The sequence below is a fragment of the Mastigoproctus giganteus genome, chromosome 2 (assembly GCF_048544385.1).
Source record: "Mastigoproctus giganteus isolate SK-2022 chromosome 2, ASM4854438v1, whole genome shotgun sequence".
Taxonomy (NCBI): Eukaryota; Metazoa; Arthropoda; class Arachnida; order Uropygi; family Thelyphonidae; genus Mastigoproctus; species Mastigoproctus giganteus.
In genome coordinates this window covers 22,422,836-22,442,153 of record NC_143576.1, presented here as the reverse complement: position 1 = coordinate 22,442,153, position 19,318 = coordinate 22,422,836, and the positions used below count along the sequence as shown (strand labels likewise).

Below are 19,318 nucleotides of genomic sequence, written 5' to 3'. Positions count from 1 at the left end.
AATACAGTTGTATGTACTTTGGCCCAAGAGAATGAAAATTTATTTAACAATTTAAAGAAATATATCAATTTATATTTTAGTTGTTATCAGGCTCTTCATCTTCTTCACTTTCAGCATAACTAACCAGAATGCCCAAATTACTGGACCCTGCTTCTACAGAATGATTTTTCTTTTGAACTTTAACAAGATTCTCCAATTTTTGTTTTGTGGAGGTTCCCAGTTTGATACCCTAAATAAGTATAATACACTTTTATTTAGAAAGGCAAAATAATAGTAAAAAATAAGATCCCATCACTCTGGTACTTTCTATAAATTTTACTAAAAGTTAAAAAATATATATACAGCAATACCTCACTCAGCACGGGTTTCACTATAACATGGTTTTCAATTAAGTTTAAGTCAAAAATTTACTATACATATTAAAATTCATTCAATAGTCTAGATGTACTATGCTGTGTTTTTGTAGCCTAGGTATGTGTACATATATGCTGCAGTGCCAACTCTATTGTCTCACATGTGCCAATAGCTCCCTTCAGGCAGTCAGTGGCAAAGTGCAAGAGTGTTAGGTATTCTTAATTCCATCCTGACGAGATGACATGATAGCTTTCACAATTTATTTTTTTACCCTTTAAGTGCGATCCAAAATATCTGCATCTTGGCTAGAAATCACTGCCATCAACATTCGTTCTGTTTGGCAGCATGTTTTGCTCCATTTGGCAAATGATTTCATTGGTTTTGAATTGCAAGTTCAGACAACTGCCTAAGACATTGTGAAGATTGGAAAAGACTTGAGATTCAAAACTTTGACACTGCCAATGTACGTGGCTGCACCGACTCGTGCAAATGACTTAGATGGTGCAACTATCCTTGAAATTGATGAGCAAACTGCATATGAAGAAGAGGAAAACACTGAAGTGGCACCAAAAGAATTTAACAGAAGAATTGGAAAAGGTTTTTCAAGGGGTTAACGGCCTGTGAGGCGATTATGAATGGAGATCCGAATGAATGTAGCATCGAGAGACAGCAAATTTTACAAGATGAGATTCGATGCTACAAAGACTTGTATGACAAGAAAAAGACTACTTCACCAGAATTCATTAATGAAATACCTAAATAAACAAAGCTTTTTTCTCATCTCTCATTGATGTTACTTTTTCATTAATAAAATTTTTATAGACTGTTTCTCTGGTACGCATTCATTTAAAACCCATTATAATTATACCTCAATCAGCACATTTTCACATAACATGGAACAGTTCTGGTATCAATTATCAGTGCAATTCGGGGTATTGCTGTATTATGACAAACTTTGCCATAAATTTCTAAAGTAGCATGTTTTTTGTTGAGTTAAACTCAAATATGACTCAGTTGCTCAAAATGGCAAATTGCTACTGTTACTCAAACTGTACATCATAAAAATTTAGAAAGTGAATAAGTTTATTTTTTTAATTGTTCTAGCACACTCTTGTCCCAATTTTGGGCTTAATTTAGCATATTGTTCCCCTTTCAAAATTCTCCCATAAACCAATGACTATACACTTTTCTAAGCAATATCACCCCATAATGCCAATGTTGTTTCTCCATTCTTGTGTAATATTGCAAACTTTTTTTTTTTATGGTATTTGTTGATCTGCACACTTAACTACCAAAACAGCCATACATAAGCAAATTTCAGAAATCCAGTAAAATCCAAACATGGCCAGATTTACTAAAACATTTTTATGTTCTTGTTGTTAGACCTGTTATTAAGCTTCTATATGTTTATTTAAAAAATGCATTTATAATTTATGCCTGTTCGAAAGCTATCGAATCTGGGTGAGAAGTGGTCAGTTTTTAAATTCTATACAGAGGGGAACAACTGCCATTGTTGCCAACAACAAATTCTTAAAGGGAAAGTAATTGGAAACTACTAGGCTTTACCCACCAACTAAGAAATGCTGTTTAGAACCAATATCAGATGAACTGATGAAATCTGGGGAAGAGAAGAAAAATGCATGAGATGCATACAACTTATCAGGTGATGCAGAAGCCTATGGTAGATATAATTGGTCTGTAAGCAAGCTGCAACATAGGTGGACAAACTAAGGCAGATTATGAGAATTCTCTGGCAAAAAAAAAAGCAGCAAAAACTACTTTGCTTATATCATGCTGGGCCCTTGATGCCATCATGGCTATGATGGCATGAGGAAGGAGGGAAGTGACTGAATCACGCTGGGCCACTTATTGTCAATGGGCTAATTGTTGATGACCCTGCTCAGGTTGATGACAAATTAAATAGGTATTTTTGCATCTACATTCACACTGAAGAATTCTTTAGGAGAGGGGAGGGGATACCAGAAGTTTATCACACTCCAATGGAGAGCTAAATGACCTTGTGATAACTGAAAGGAAAGTGGAAGAGAAATTGTTGATTCTGAACATGAAAAAGCCACCTGTGGTGGATCAGATCTATCCAATGATTAAGTGAAGCAGGTAAGCAAACCCTTAACAATAATTGAGTCATTCTTCCGATTCAGCGGAGATCCTTATGGACTGGAGATATGTTAATATATCCGTAATTCACTAAAGGGGATAAAAAGGTGATGAGTGATTAGACTTGGTATTTTAACTTCTGTTTCAGGGGGGGAAAAATGGAGTTACTCATTAAAGTAATGACAGACAATCCAGGCAGGAATGCAATTCTACTGCAGTCCAAGTATTTGGCCAATTTTTATGGGCAAAAAATAATTTTGGTAACAGGAAACTAATACCAAAATTATTGGTACTTGGATTTCAGGAAAGCTTGGGCTACACATAAGACTGCTATAAAAATTGGAGCACTGTGCCATTAACTACGGATTAAGGGATGGTTGACTGCAAGAAGACAGTGGTTATTAATGGACATGGCTCTTTGTGGACTAATGTTACTAGTGTAATCCCTGAGGTTTAGAACCAGACCCATTGTTGTTTTCTATATTTATTAATGATATTGATTAAAGTAGATCAGGCTTAATGTCTAAGTTTTCAGTTGATACAAAGTTGGCTGAGTGGGTAAAGGCAATAGAAGTTAAAAAATGCAAGATCTAGAAAAATTAGGCTTAAGGGCCGAGCAGTTGAGTTTAACATTGACAAATGCAAGGTACTGCATGAGGATAGCAGTAATCCCACATTAGCATATCATGTGGTACAATACTCCTGTTAGTTAGTGGATAATGAAAGAGACTTGGAGGTAATTATGCAGTCAGATGTGAAGTTGTCTGAACAGTGCTGACAGGCAAAACCCATGGAGTTTTGTCAATGATATATAGTTATTTTGGTAGCAGGGATAAGGAGATGATTATCCTACTCTACAAGGCAATTGTTAGGCTGCACCTCGAGCATTTCATAAGTCTGGGGGCCACATTTCATGAAGGAATGGAATGGTGCAAAAACGAGCAGCAAGACTGGTGAGGCTAACGTAAGGGTGGTCTTACCAAGAACGGCTTCAAGAAACAAACTACAATGTCTGGAGACTAGGCACCTGTGATGTGACCTGATTCTGGTGTTTAAGGCTTTGAATGGACTGAGCAAGCTTAATGCTGATAGCATTCTTCCTCTAGCTGAGCATACACATACATGAGGGAGCATAAATTCAAATTGAAGAATGGTTGCAAGAGATATGTGCAGATGTTTGCATTCAGCCAATTTGTAGTTGAGTGTTGGAACGAACTTCCACGTGTTGTGGGTTGTCTGAATAAATTCAAGGGAGAAGGCAAATTACTGGAGGGGTTGGACAGGTGATGTGGGAAGTGTCTTTTTTTTTTTTTTTTAATTTTTTAGTTTATGCTTTATAAGCTTGTTTTCTTGCATCATTTGCCACTACTAAAACTAATAATATTTTAACAATGCCATGCATTGTTTTTAAAAAGTTTTAAACTTTCATAATAACATACTACAGTAGTAGGAGCCTAAAAATGGATTTTTTTTTTTTTTTTTAAATCTAACATCCCACCTTAGGAGCATCTTCAGAAGATTCCATTAAAATGGATAGAGGTGACAAAAAATATGTCACAGTTACAGCTATTATATATTTTATTTATTATTTTTTTTTTTACTTTTTATAATATATCTTTAGTATTTATATTGCTATGACCCAGCTAAAAAAAATTTAAAAATATGTACCATATATATTTGTGTATAGCGGAAGTCTTTATGCAAAAAAGGTTGCACTACACACAGTAATATTTTTGAGAGTTTAATATTCGTGCATCTTCAGTGAACATAAGCTATACCACGTGCAGACATGCTCATGTTATGCTAACCTTAACAGTAAGGTTCTCTATCATCATTTATGTTGCTACATAAAGAGTAGAACCTTTTTCATATACACCAATTTAAATTCACAAATACTCGACACAAATAAAGATTATCAGTTCCGGCTTCCTACCCATCAGTGTTGTGTAGTGTGTACATAGTTCACATGTTGCATTTCAATGCCTTTTGTCTGAATAGCTTTTGTTTTTTCCAATTTTACATTCATCTGCATTCCTTTATTCTGTTTCTGTAAACCCATATTTTCTATCAAAATGGATTCAAGCAGGAACAAATATACTACAAAGTTCAAACAAAGTGACTGAGTATGCAGAAAAGCTAAACAATTCTGCAGCTGGAACACAATTTAATACCATGGCTGATAATGTTAGGAATTGGAGGAAGCTATCTAACAGCTTAGGGAAATGCTTAAGAACAGATGCACAAATAGAGGTAAGACTAATAGGTGACCAGAAAGATGTATATAAATCTGTCACTGAAACAAACTGGAAAGTGTTTCTCATGGGCAAAATTCAGATCTTTGCCTGAAACAGGCAAAGAAAATGAACATTGCTGATTTCAAAATCAGTGCTAGTTGGTGTATCAGATTTGTGAAAAGATATAACCTTGTCATGTGACAGAAAAGCAAAATTTCAGTGCCTTCCTGCATAATTGTATGATAAAATAATTTATTTCAGAAATTTATAATCGAACATAGAAGAACTATCAACAGATGTACTAGAAACAAGGATGAAACCTCAGTGAATTTTAACATGCAATCACCTTGTACTTACAAAATTACTTACTTCAGTTAGTATGTCAGTTGATTTTTCTTTTTCCAGGTTGCTCTTTGTTACTCCAGTTAACTGATTTTTACCCCATTTGCTCTTTCTTAGTTTAGAATCATCACTGTCATCAATAATTCTCTTGAGGGGTTCACCTTTATATGTACCATATAGAGAGCTAGTAAAAATACACAATATTATATAAAGACAATTTTTAATACACGTTATATATACAGGGTAGTTATAAAATCTTTTAAAAATTAATAAGTCAACCATATTGAGTGGCCCAATCATTTTTCATATGAAAAATGATTTTTTACGTTGTAATAAATATGTGGAATTTTTAAACAAAGTTAATTTCATCAAGTGAAGGCATATTAAATGATTAATTTATCAAAATAACACAGAAGTAATTTTTTTTTTTTTTTTACCACTCTATTGATGATTAAATCTCCATATGTTCATTTTCTAATAAGCATCAAGCAGGGGCACTTTCAAAACATCTGATGAAATGTTCACTACTTCCTGACTTCATCCTTCAAATCAAGTGAAATCTCTGTAAACACAATATTTCAGATATCCTGCAACCAAAAGTCTACTAGAATAAATAGACAATTTTGCCAGCCGGGGATAAAGAAAGTGGCAACTGATAATTTGCTGTTCTCTGAAGTATTCTTGTAGGAGCTAGTTGACATTAATATCAATGTATCACAAATCTGGTGGGGGGGGGGGGGAATACACTTCTTTCATCCATAGAATGTTAACCATTCCAGATCTGCACAATCTTATCACCAGAGGGCAATAGGGAAATCATGACTGATATTTTGTGGTTTCAGTCAATGCAGGGCTTTACATACTGTACTCCAGAGAATACCAGTCAGACAAGATGTATTTTGAGCACTAGATATCCTCAATGAATTTGACTGGGCTTGTTGCATCTCATTAATTCTTGATGACAGATAATCACTTCTAGGCTTAGGAGTCAGGTAGCCTTCTAATATTTAATATGGTTCTTGATCAAGGAAGCCTTGAGCCATTTCTGTCTAGTTACAGTAACACTATCGTCATTCTTGTAACAAAGTTTAAAAGTTCCTTATCTGGACAACAAAAAATAAGATCACAACAGGCAAACACTCATTCTCCAATTACAGTCATTCCTTTTCAAAATGAATGCAAAAGTTAATTTGTTTATTGGAGTAAAGTGCTTAGCCCACTGATGAACAAATTTTTTTTTTTTTTTTTTTTTTTTGCTAAAAAAAAATCCGCATATACTGATTACAAGGTGAATTTTCTTTTTTTAAAATATACGTACAATAAGTGTATATACAGGATGTCTCAAAAACATTGGTACAAACGTTTAGGGGAGGTAGGTAACATCTAAAGGAATGTGAATCATGTAGGAACCCATAACCGGAAACATTACCATAAGTCAGTACACGGCCCTGTTCATCAGTTCGCGAGAGAGGAAATTTCTGGTTTACTCATTCATCCAATAGTCGCCGCACGAAGATCATGCATCGATATGTGAGCTGGCAGACATGCACCTAGTGTATGGATTAGCAGAGGGCAATGGACAAGCCGCTCAACAAATTTATGGAGAATGCTTCCCAGACAGACATGTACTGGACCACCGTTTGTTTGCGTGTGTGTGTGTGCGTGCATCAAAATTTGTGCAATTATGGGTCATTTAGAAGTAACCGGAGTAGTGAGGGCAGACCACATTCGACGCGAACCCCCGCCACGGAAGAAAGTGTGTTCAATGCTGTCCAGAATAATCCTACTACCAGCACACGTGTTGTTGCCTCTGCCTTAGGAGTGTCTTGTTGCAGTGTACAGCATGTCTGGCGCAATGATTCCTTACACCCCTTTCATCTCCAAAAGGTTCAGTTACTGCTCCCCCAAAATCATTCTGCACATGTGGCTTTTGCACAGTGGTTTCTCCAAGAAAGTTTACAAGACTTAATTTTCCAGCCTATGTTTTTTTCACTCGGGAAGGCTCATTCAATCAGCACAATGCTCATGTGTGGGCTCATGACAACCCACATGGTGTGTGCCCCCATGTGGAACATCGCTTCGCAATAAATATGTGGGCAGGTATGGTCGGTGACTGCTTAGTCGGCCCATACCTGTTACCATCCTGCATGAACTCCGCTAAATATCAGATATTTCTTGAACAAGTTCTACCAGGGTTACTTGATGATGTTCCAGCAAATGTTATTATTGTTATTTGGTTTTTAGGAACATTAGCAACCAAGGCCATATTGCTCCAGTGCGGTGGTCATTCCCTGACCTTTCCGCAACCTCCGTATTTGGTGGTGACGGGCTTAAACCCCGGATCTAAGGAAGAAGCGTGTGCTATGCACTGGTGCTCCTTCGCACCTGGCTACGGAGGTGCTCCAGCAAATGTGAGACGCAACATTTGGTTTCAACATGACAGGGTGCCTGCCCATTATGGAAGGTGTATTCGTAACCATTTGAACAGGCATTTTGGGCGTTGATGGATTGGCTGTGGTGGACCCGGTGGATTTCTTTCTGTGAGGGGCCCTCAAATCTATCGTGTATGAATCGCCTGTGGAGACTGAAATGGATCTCGTGGCAAAACTCGTCTGCGCTGCTGTAACAAAGAAACTCCAGGTGTGTTTGACCGTGTCTGTCAATCCATGGTGTGTCACACATGCATCGCGTCTCATGGTGGAACCTTCGAGCATCTGTTGTAACATCATGAAATGCATCCATCTCATACTCTGTTGTTAATATTATGTCAAATAAATGTTTGCGACTAATTACTGTCTTGTGTCATTTCTGCTACTACTTTCCCATGACGTTTCCTGTTATGGGTTCCTATGTGATTCACATTCCTTTAGATGTTACCTACCTCCCTCTAAACGTTTGTACCAATATTTTTGAGACGCCCTGTATGTATCCATGGGGAATACGTATCGTCGATGGCTGAAACCACGGATATAAGCGAACACCTGCTGCCCCCATACATAACGTGATTTTCTTGTACATACAATAAAGTTTAATTGATAAATTAAACACAGTAAGACATTAAATACGGTAATAATAAAGTACAGCAGACTCTCGATTTACTGGGACACTTCAATACTCAAAATTAAATTATAAAAAAATCAACCAGAAATCCTAAAATTCAAGTAATAACTAGAATAGGTATAAACAGATATTTTGCAAGTCATAAACAAGCGAGAAGAACAAGCATTATAAGTTGTCATTGGGAGATTAATGTATCTATTATCTTGCAACCCCCCCCCCGGTCTTCACACCTACCGTTCAAAAAACAAATCGCAAATCTGCCCTACCATGGAATATTGCTCCCACATCAGGAGCGGTGCCCCCAAAACCTTTCTCAGGCTTCTAGATTCCTTTCATAAGGCATTTAGGTTAATTAATGACTCATCTCTAACAGTGTCTCTCCACTCACTGTCTCATAGACGTACTTTTTCTGCTGCATGCCTTTTCTACAGCTACTTCCATGGGCACTGTTCTTCTGAAATGGCTTCTATAATTCCCACTCTCTTTCAAACAGTCCGAACAAGTGCTGCCACAAGCCAACATCCATTTACTGTCCAACTTCAAACTCACAGAACCAACTTTTCATCTTCCTCATTTATTCATTCAACTGCCATTTTCTGGAACAGCCTTCATACATATTTCTTGAAAATTACAGTCTACAGGAGTTCGTCCAATGTCAACCAATATCTTCTTTCGTCTTCTCTAATTCCAACCCAAGCACAGTACTAAGTTTGGTTTTTTTTTTTTTTAGGAGCATTAGCAACTAAGGCCATATTGCTCAGGGAATATGCAGTGGTCATTCCCTGACCTTTCCGCATCCTCCGTATTTGGTGGTGACAGGCTCGAACCCCAGTCTAATCAAGAAGCATGTGCTACGCACTACTGCTCCTTCCCACCTGGCTATGGAGGCGCCACTCAATACTAAGTACTATATTTTCTAATACCTCTTGTGTTTGGGGTTCTCATAAAAAAAAAATAAATATATATATATGTTACATACAATATTATGTAAAGACTACTTTATGTTGAGAATAAAATGTATAAGAAATAAGATGTAAACTAACACTTCACATATCACACAGTGCTCCCTTTGACAAAAACCCCTTAATTTAACATATAACCTCAAAATCACAAACTTTGCGGGATAAGAAAAAAAAAAGGTGATGAAGCATGAATATTATTCCGGTCATACATGAATCTAAGTTTCTTTATTGTATCCATTGTACGAAATTATACCAATGTAAATCCATGAAAATTACCGTATTTTCCGTCTTATAAGACGCGTTTTTTTTCGTGAAGAAATATTCGGAAAATCACCCTGCGTCTTATATGGTCAATGTCAGATTAGGCTTAAAGACTACTGGCAATGCATTTTCGATGACGCAGTGCCGGTAAACTGAGTTCTGAAAACTTCCCTTTGAAATTCACACCAATTTTACTTAAGATTTATCTGTTGAAATATATTTTTAACAATTATCAGTGGTTACAATCTATGGCAACAATACATACCAGTAATCTTTTTTTTCGTGGAAAATTTGTTGAAATCTGCATAATATGAATCTCACAATCAGACATAAGTAAAAACGTGTTTCATTTTCCCATGTGTTTGCTTCCTCTATAATATGATCTCGCGCTTTTATAGTACTTCTCTATGATCTCGTGCTTTTATGGTATGGTGGGCTAATTAGACTGGATCGGGATTTTTCAATTCCAACCGTCTTTTACAAAGAGAAGGTGACGCCCGTGTTTGTCTTAGGGTGAGTAAGAATTTCTGTTACGTTACTTCTGTCAACTTCTTTTAGAAACAAACATTTCATTATTGGTTGAATGTTTACCCAAGCGTATACCATTATTTTGAGAAAAATATATTACCGTATTTGATTTTTAATGCTTGGAATGAAATTAAAATGGAGACAGTATGATTGTTTAAGAAGTGTAGCATAACTAATGCTCTTGACGGCATGGAAGACGACCTTTTGTATGAGGAAACAGATTCATCTGACTCAGAGATCGCTCATAACATGGACGATGGTGACATTGAATATCTTGAATATTATGATGATATCAGTAACGGCTTTTTAGGGTTTAAGGATAAATGAAAATGTCAGACATTTCATAATCTTTAGAACAAATAAATATTTTTAAAAATTTCTTGTGTTTTATGAATTGAATAAAAACTCCATGTTGTAAGTCCATTTAATAAAAAAATAAATGTAACTCCATTTAATTTATTTTTAATACTTACCCCCTGATTACGTCCCGTATCATGCCATGTCGCCATATTTGTTTACATCAGTCGGTAAAAGATCGCTTCTTAGTTTCACCGTAAACAGTATCGAAGGATAATAGAAGGGTTATTATTTTTTCCAAAATATGTTGCCAAAACTAGGGTGCATCTTGTAAGCCGGAAAATACGGTAATCTACTGCGCTGTAACATCTGAACTTAAGTCTCAATAGCATATCTTGGTTACAATGGTTAGGCATTAATATTGAACATAAAAGCAAACCCAACTGGAAACAATTTACCCAATTCCATCTGAAACATATATTTAAATAAAGTTTGACATGGTAAATTGTGACCATTATGATGGATGGGAAATGAATTAAAATTATAAAAAGCTACAATTGCCTTACTATACAGTTTATGCATGGTTGCAGTGATGAGTATCCACCATACAAATCTGTTTGACATGGTGCCAGGATATTGATAGCACTAATGCCTCGCATGGTCCACTTACTGCTAGATGCCTTAATTTAACATTTAACATCAAAATCAAACTTTTCGGGATGAGAAAAAAAAAGGTGATGAGGCATGAATATTATTCCATTCATAGACGAATCTAAGTTTCTTTATTGTATCCATACCTATGGGATCGTAAAATGTTGTTAACTTATGAAATTATACCAATGTAAATCCATGAAAATTAATCTAGTGGGCTGTAACATCTGAACTAAAGTCTCAATAGCATGTCTTGGTTACAATGGTTAGGCATTAATATTGAACATAAAAGCAAACCCAACAGGAAACAATTTACCCAATTCCATCTGAAATATATATTTAAATAAGGTTTGACATGGTAAACTGTGACCATTATGATGGATGTGAAATGAATTAAAATTATAAAAAGCTACAATTGCCTTACTATACAGTTTATGCATGGTTGCAGGGATGAGTATCCACCACATAAATATCTGTTTGACGTGGTGCCAGGATATTGATAGCACTAATGCCTCGCATGGTCCACTTACTGCTAGATGGCACTCAGCTCACAAGAACAGTAAGATTTTACTATTTTTATTGTATTGTTAAATTTTCTCTGCTGGTGAATGAATCTCTCTCTCTCTCTCTCTCTCTCTCTCTCTCAGCTCTGTTGCAGTCTTTGTTTGTTTCTTGTATGTATTTCTTAGCAAGTTTCTTCTGCCATTCTTTCAAAGTTCTAATTTTTAAGAGTTCTCTGACCAACTGATTTACCAAGTAAGATCAGTGTACACTTTATTTTTAAATTACAGGCATACCTCGATTAACGAATAGGATGCGTTCCACGAAATTACTTCGTTAAGCGAAACTTCGTTTTCAGAGGTAAAAATACTATGGCCAGAATAGGGATACGTTCCTACGTAAAGAAAATGAAAAGCTTTTTTTCGAACAAAGAAAAGTTTTATTAAATAAACAGTCAACTTACATACAAAGTGAAATCACATTTTAAAATATGAGGTTAAAGTTGATTGTTTATGCTTTTTTTCTCTTTCATTTAACAATTGCCTATACGGAGTTATTGCATTTAACACTGATCGCTTAACTATAACACTTCTTCCTAAATCGGGATCATTTTCACTAAAAAAATTTAAAACGTTTTCAATGTCATTTAAGCACCTTTTTAAATCTCCTGTTAATTTTACACTATGAATCCTGGCCCGTTTTTTAAATTTCTCAAACCAACCACGAGAAGCCCCAAAGGTTTCCGTAATTTCTTCAGTTTGTTTAGATTTCAGGTGATTAAACAAAAATATGTAATGCTTTTTCTTGAATCACCATTTGACTTAAAGGCATATGACGTTGTGACATATCATCTATCCACAAACTTAACATTTTCTCCATTTTTTTCTAAAATTGGATTCCTTAAGCGAGTTAATTTTGCCGCTGTAACATCTGTACAATTCTGAGCAGACTGTTTTATTTTTTCTGATTGACTTAGTATGGTTGTTAAAGTTGATTGCGCTAATCCTAAAGAATGTGCCACATCGGATTTTCTTTCGCCGCTTTTAACACGTCGTACGATATTTAGTTTAGTTTCCAAAGAAATTGCTTTTCTTTTCTTTGATTCTGACATTTTAATTAACTAAAACAAAAATATTTCTATTAAAATTTACAAAATCTACGTTATGTAATGCTATAAAGAACCTACGTCGATTATTGCAATGCGCCACACTGAAACAACGTCAATCATGTAAACAACAACTAAATTACGCGATTGACACGCAAAACTGTTATAACAGACATGCCCGCAGCTCGGGAGCACTCGGGAATACGTAACGAGTCGCCGTCAGTCACCAATCGGATGATTGTCGGGCTTTGGCCTTAAATTGGAATATTTTTTTATGTTAAATGGGGCTTGAAATTGCGGACTTCGTTATATTGAGGCTTCGTTATCAGAGGTAACGTTAACCGAGGTATGCCTGTATATCTAATATTTTTGACTGTATAAATTTTATTACTAACCCTTAAGTCCTTAATCAATGCAATGCCACTGACTCAGCTTTCTATTAATTATGGTGTGTACTAGCTTGATGTTGCATTTTTCCAGAAGCTTAATATCTCATCTTAAAATACATTATTCCTTCCAGACAGAAGACGATGTAAAAGGTTACAGAAACAAGTGTCTGGTTGACTTTTCCCACCATTTAAAAGTTGAGAATAAAATGTTGGGTTTTTTTTTTTAATCATATCCAATACACATCTAGCTAATATTCTAAAACAAAATTTGTTATGAGCAGTATATAATATATAACAATAACATAATAATGAATGTTTATAAAATAACATTAACCCATTCCCGGAACATTTTTTTCTGGAAAATGTGCCCGTAACGGATCAACTTTTTTTTATTTTACAGATTAAAAGTATGCATCGTGCAAATAGTCATTGTATAGTTTGTGTTTTTTATTAATTTTTTTGTAGAAAATACATGAGAGTAATTAACCTATTTGGACTATCCCAAGTTATCTCGGGATAGCCAAAAAGTGTGCAAATTATACAGATTTTTTTTTATAAATTAGTACTTGGACTAAAAGAAAGGCACAGAAAAAGTCTTCATTACTCATTGATTTTTTAAATTTATATGCTGATTTTTTAAATTTATAAATAAATTTAAAAAATCAAGTGGAACGCACAAGCAGTAACCTCCAGCCACAAGCAATAATACATTCTGACACACAGCCACCACAAGTGGACAGGCAAGGTAAGTGTTGTTTACGAGTGGCAGTTCAAGAGGGCGCCGAAATATTTTTCGATATTGTTTTTGTGAATTATTTTTGTGGGTTCAGTATTCTGCATTTAGGACGGCAAATTATATTTTGCTTACTGGTGGCACAGGGATGCGCGCTACTGTTCTGACATTGCTGTACAATATAAGTAAAACGAAAGCCAGTCATCTGCTGCCAGGCATAAGAAAATCCTGAGAAATCATGGGATTTACCTGGCTAATGCAAAATTAGCCAGATAAATTACATTTCAGTCCTAAATTTGGAGGTATTATTGTTTGCTTTGGGTATTACTGTATCCGGAGACATTTCGTGTAGTTCCAAATAACTTTTAAAACTAAAAACAAGATATCTTGGGATAATCCATGAAGGGGTTAAGCAATACTATAATGACTCAGTAAAAATATTATAACATTATAAAATAATTGTAACATGAAAAAATGAGCCAGATAATGCTGCTTTGGAGTATTCCATTTTAATTCATATAAATTTGGTTCCTAATTTAATTGTATTGGCTAATACAGGAATGTATTATCATATAAATTTTAGGTAGTTATTTTTAAATATTTATCTTGTTCTACACGTTATTTTTTTAATTTTTTTTTGAAAAATAAGAAATACTTGATAATATTTCAGCTGTAAATTATTTATTTCATGGTCTATATAAATTAAAATAATCCCCATATAAATTATTCATTTATTCCATTGGTATTATACATTCACACCAAGTGAGAGTATGTAATCCCAAATCCTAGCCCACCCTTAAGTTTAAATAGAAAATCACTTATAAAAAATAATTTTTTGTAATATGATAATTATTTTGGTTCATCTTACTTGCCAGTGGAAAGTAGGGTAGTTTTATAAGATCACCATGTTTGTGTATCTCCCCTCCCCCCCACAGTAACTTATGTTTATAGTTTGCTCTAGACCAAATTTACAGTGGCAGTACATGTTACGAAGTCCTGGGTGATTTTATTTTGCTTTGCCATTTTGAAATAACACAAAAATCACCCGGATTATAAGCACCATTTAGAATTCTTCTAAATGGATTATGCTTATAACATTCACTGTGAGTTGTTGGTTGATTCTAGGATTTCCACAATGGCGTTTTTATTTTCATTTACACTTTGAAAATGAGATAGTGACAACTTAAATCATTAACACTATCCATTTAGAACTTTCTAATTGCAGTCCAATACAAAGCATTTATATTATCTAGAGAGGATTGCAGGATATCCTAATGGAGACATACATTCATTTCAATGCATTATCTTGAAATAAGCCATATTAGTCATCATGTAAAGGAAACAGAAGGTAGGCTGCATTACTTCTATAATTACTTGTTTTAATTTTTCCTTATTGCAAGAAATGTGAATTTATTCCTTGCATATAGGAACTAAAAATAAGATACTATTTATAATAAATAAATTCCATTTACACCCTGTATGGCTGCTGTTGGGGATTACAATGCCGAAGTCCCAAATAACAGGATCCGGTCATTTTTTTCCCATATTCAAATACTGCTATTGATACAAAAATGCTGGTTTTTCGGTACTAATTTAAAAAATAATTGTTTATGATTCATTCACATAAAGGTTATAAAATTGACAATGATAAATCATTAATATTACAGAATATGCAACTGAGGAATTGTTATACACAATACAAATGTAAAGGAAACCAGAAAACATCATGAAACTCAGAGCTGGTTTACTAGACACTTTGTTGCACACAAAATAACAAGTAAATATTGCATGTGAAGGAATAATTTCAGAGATTGTTGTATTATAAAAATTTTAAAATATTTTTCTGTTAGTGAGGTAGTTTTTATAACAGCAATGTGTGACTGCAAGTCATGACATACTGATCACCAAACAAAAATAAGAAAAGTAGTTGAGATTTTTAGAAGCTCACCAACCAAAAGTGATAAATATTTACAAAAGTATACTGCAGCAGAATTTGGCAAATAAATTGTCTTTCAATTAGATTCCAAAACTTGTTGGAACAGTTTATTGTCCATGCTTAAAATATTTTTTGAGTTGAGATATTGTGTGCAGAAAGCTTTAATTGATTTAGATTATTATTAATTTATTATCTGCAGCTATAGCTATACTACTGCCTATAACGTTAGCAGATGTGCTTTGCTGCAAAGAAGCAAATATTTTAACTGCAGATGCTGCCATAAAATTTATAACTCTTGGCAATCAAAATTCTAAAACAGCTAGAGAACTGCATATGGCACTTAAAATCCATATTTCACAGAGGCATACAAATTTATCATAGGTTCTTCAGTATTCGCAAACCAGGACACAAGATGATAGCAAATTATTTCCCAGACCCCAGTAAAGATACTTGAGAAAATTATACTTCGCTTAATAAAATGTCTTTCTCATTCAGAAAATGATGAACAGAACATCAGCATTCTACAAATTCTTTCCAAAATAAAAAACTGCCCGACTCTAATGAGATAGTCATTAAAAGGTAAACCTGAGCTGGCAATTAAAGACCTAACTGTTCTTGCTAAACAAGTTAAGCCTAGAAAATATGGTTAAAAAGGAAATCACATTTTTTGAAGATGGGGGGAATAAAGGGGGATAAACCTGCAACTCGTCTACGACGATCTCAGTACACTAGCATCATCCAGCATAGAATCCAAAAGGGTGTCTTCTGCTACTAATCAAATTATGTACCAAAATTAGATCCAGATTAAATGATAACACTATTGATTGCTTATGTTTCTTAAGACCTCACTTTATTGGGACAGGTAATGTGGATGCTTAAACATAACAAAAATTTGCAGTATTAATATATATATATATTTTTTTTGTTTATAGAATAACTGTATTTTTAATAATAATTTTTTGTCAGAATATTGATTATTGTAATAAAAGTTTGATTTAAAACATGAATTCAAGTAATTAATTGTTTTTCCTTACTTTACTGCACCTAATCGTCATCAAAATTTATTGAGAAAAATGTTTGTTTTTGGAATACTGGTATTAAGATTTTGACCAGTATTGTGAGCTCTAGTTGGCATTTAGCACTCAATTATAACTATTCTATTGCTCAGTTCCATTAATTATGCAAAATGACTAGTCTATCATGTCATTTTGCATTATCAAAGATATAATGGAAGTGATGTCATGAAACTTTAATATGGTTTTTCTTAAAAATTAGTTTTAAAATCTTGTTCATTTGTATGGATCTGTGGTTATTTACCCTAAAACAGAAAAGATTATTATTACAAAGCAGTTAATTTCCATACAACAATTTGTACTACTTGCTATTGCAAAAGTATAGGACTATCTCAAATGATCTACAAACTATTTTGGGTATGGTGCCTGCTGACCAGGCACTATACCCAAACTCAATCAAATTATAAGCATACCCTTGTTGCTTTTAAATGTCTAGTCTATTATGCTAAGAAAATCAAGGGTGTGTGTGGGTATTGAGCATAACTTCCAAATAAAAGCAAGAAACAATATACTTAGAATAACCAAATCTGAGAAAACAAGACTTAAAGGCTGAATTGAGATTCATTTGGTAGCAGTGATAGCAAATTTGGATAAGGACAAAGTTATTTATGCTTTCATACCCAGTGTTGATTATGTGAATACAAGAACTAGACCCTGGCTAAGTTTTCTTCTACAAGTTACACACTGTTAGTGAACAGTGTAACTTGTAGATGAAAACTCATAAATTGGCATTAGCAGTGGCAAATGGTGAAGAAAGCAAACTTAAACTGAGCCAAAAAAAGAAAAACCTCCCATTTCAGCTATTCATTCATTAGTCTAATTCTTCCTTGAATTTATTTAAGCTATCTACTTCCACAATAACAGGTGGAAGTTTGTTCCAGCAATCAACCACCCACTGGCTAAAGGCAAATTCTGCACATTTATTCTGCAACTGTCCTTCCTCAATTTGAATAAAATTGTGTAAATTACTTACATTTAAGACATGAAGTTAATGATAGCAGGTAGGGTAGAAGACAATCTTGAGGTTTTGTTACTAAATTGTTAATTTTAAGCTTTTACAAATCTTGTTGCTAAAAGTGTTTTAAACAAAGAACATTGAATTTGTCAAGATTGTCACTCCATTTGTTAACTTGTCATATCCATGTATAACTAACTTGGATGTGATTAAGCAACATAGTAGGAGCTTACTTCCTAGTGAAAGGGACAATAACACTGAACTGATCAGGAATTAATACCCAAATACAGTTCTGGAGTTTAGGTGTCATTTGACTATTCCGATTTTAATGTTTTTCAAAATTACTAGATTTTGTTCCTTAAATAATGAATTAAGCAACATGTATTTTTCCTTAGAGATAACAAAATGCAATGTAGCTCCTTTTTAAGGGAATAGAAAGATACACTACACAAAATGGTAGTTGTTGATAACATTAATGGGTTTCAGCCAGTGCTCAGTATAACTCTTGATGATTCTCTATCCGAATTTTGCACATTGTTTTATGTCAACCAATATTCCAAAAGCTTTGTGTGCTTTTGCAACTTTTAGTGTAGAGTACATGCAAATTCCATACATTTTGGCTATTAAAATATAAAGATCTTATATAAATTTCTGACCATGTCACTGAAACCATCCACTGACAATATTGCCAGGACCATCATCCATATGCTGATATTTCTAAGAAATTTTCATTAGAAGCAAGTCCTTCAATTTGTAATAAGTAGCTATTATAACTATCAAAGTGAGTTCACCTTTCTTATCTTCTCAAATAGGCCTGCTGTACTAGTCACAAACAACTTTTAGCTTAATTGCTTCTCTCCCATGTTCTTTGTTATTTTTCCATTAGGAGCAAGCCTGCAGCAACTGTTTAATGTGGAGTTCATAATAAGAAGTTACTGCAACACTCACTGACACAAGTATCTTGATGTGATGTTTGCCATCTTAAGCCAGTTGTAGTCACAAACTGTTAGTTAATATTCAAGATTTTTTTTTATTTTTTTATCCTGTAACTTTAAGGCTATGATCTTTTGCCAATAGAAAAAACTGATTTTTCCCTTTTATAGTTTCTCTTTTAAAGTCCTGTAGTAGACTTTCTTTTGTTTATTTTAGTTTTTTTTTTTAAGAAACTAAAATATCTGCAGGTTCTATTGTTTATAACAGTTAACCAGTGCCAGATTAGGTATGAGCTAGCAGGGCCCTTCCCCAATGTGGCATTCTTTAAGGGGTGCTAAATTTTACAAATCATAAAAAAAAAATAAAGGGACACCAAAAGATGTTTCTGCCGGGGGGGGGGTGCAATACCTTGGTCTGGGCCTGGCCTGCAATTGACACAACATCCTTGCTCCATGAAGAGCAATTAACACAGAAAGGAAAACTACCATAATTTGGATATCACTATATCCTGCGCAAAACAGATGTACTCTGATTCTACCTCATAGAGTACAAAGAATTTTGATCCAAACTTGAGACCTCTTCTTTGAAATATATAACTGCCATCTCAGATATCCTTTGAAAAGGATCGAACACCCTTCAAGTTTGTTCAATAATATGCAATATGTAATCTGCTTTAAAATGTTACAAAACCAGACAGCTTATTCAACTTCTGGTTTTAGATGAGCATCATGACTGAATGTATCACTACTGTTTTTAAAATGAATAAATGCCCATTCTTTAAATCCCATGTTGACTATGCCTTGAAGCACTGTAATAGCAAAATATAACCTGATCTCCTCTTCAGTGGTTGATTATCAATTGTTAAAAGGAAACTTGCATTAGTAAA

General features: G+C 34.3%; 1 protein-coding gene across 1 annotated transcript in view; it reads right to left on the bottom strand.

Moving 5' to 3' along the window:
• Nucleotides 1-19,318, bottom strand: part of LOC150089213 (splicing factor YJU2) — a 96,934-nt gene continuing 77,616 nt past the window's right edge. The window contains exons 6-7 of the mRNA XM_090390377.1: nt 5,076-5,232; nt 1-229 (exon numbers count right to left, since the gene is read on the bottom strand). Coding sequence (XP_090246503.1) covers nt 77-229; nt 5,076-5,232 — 310 coding nt within the window. The 3' untranslated portion in view covers nt 1-76. The remainder of the gene's footprint in view (nt 230-5,075; nt 5,233-19,318) is intronic.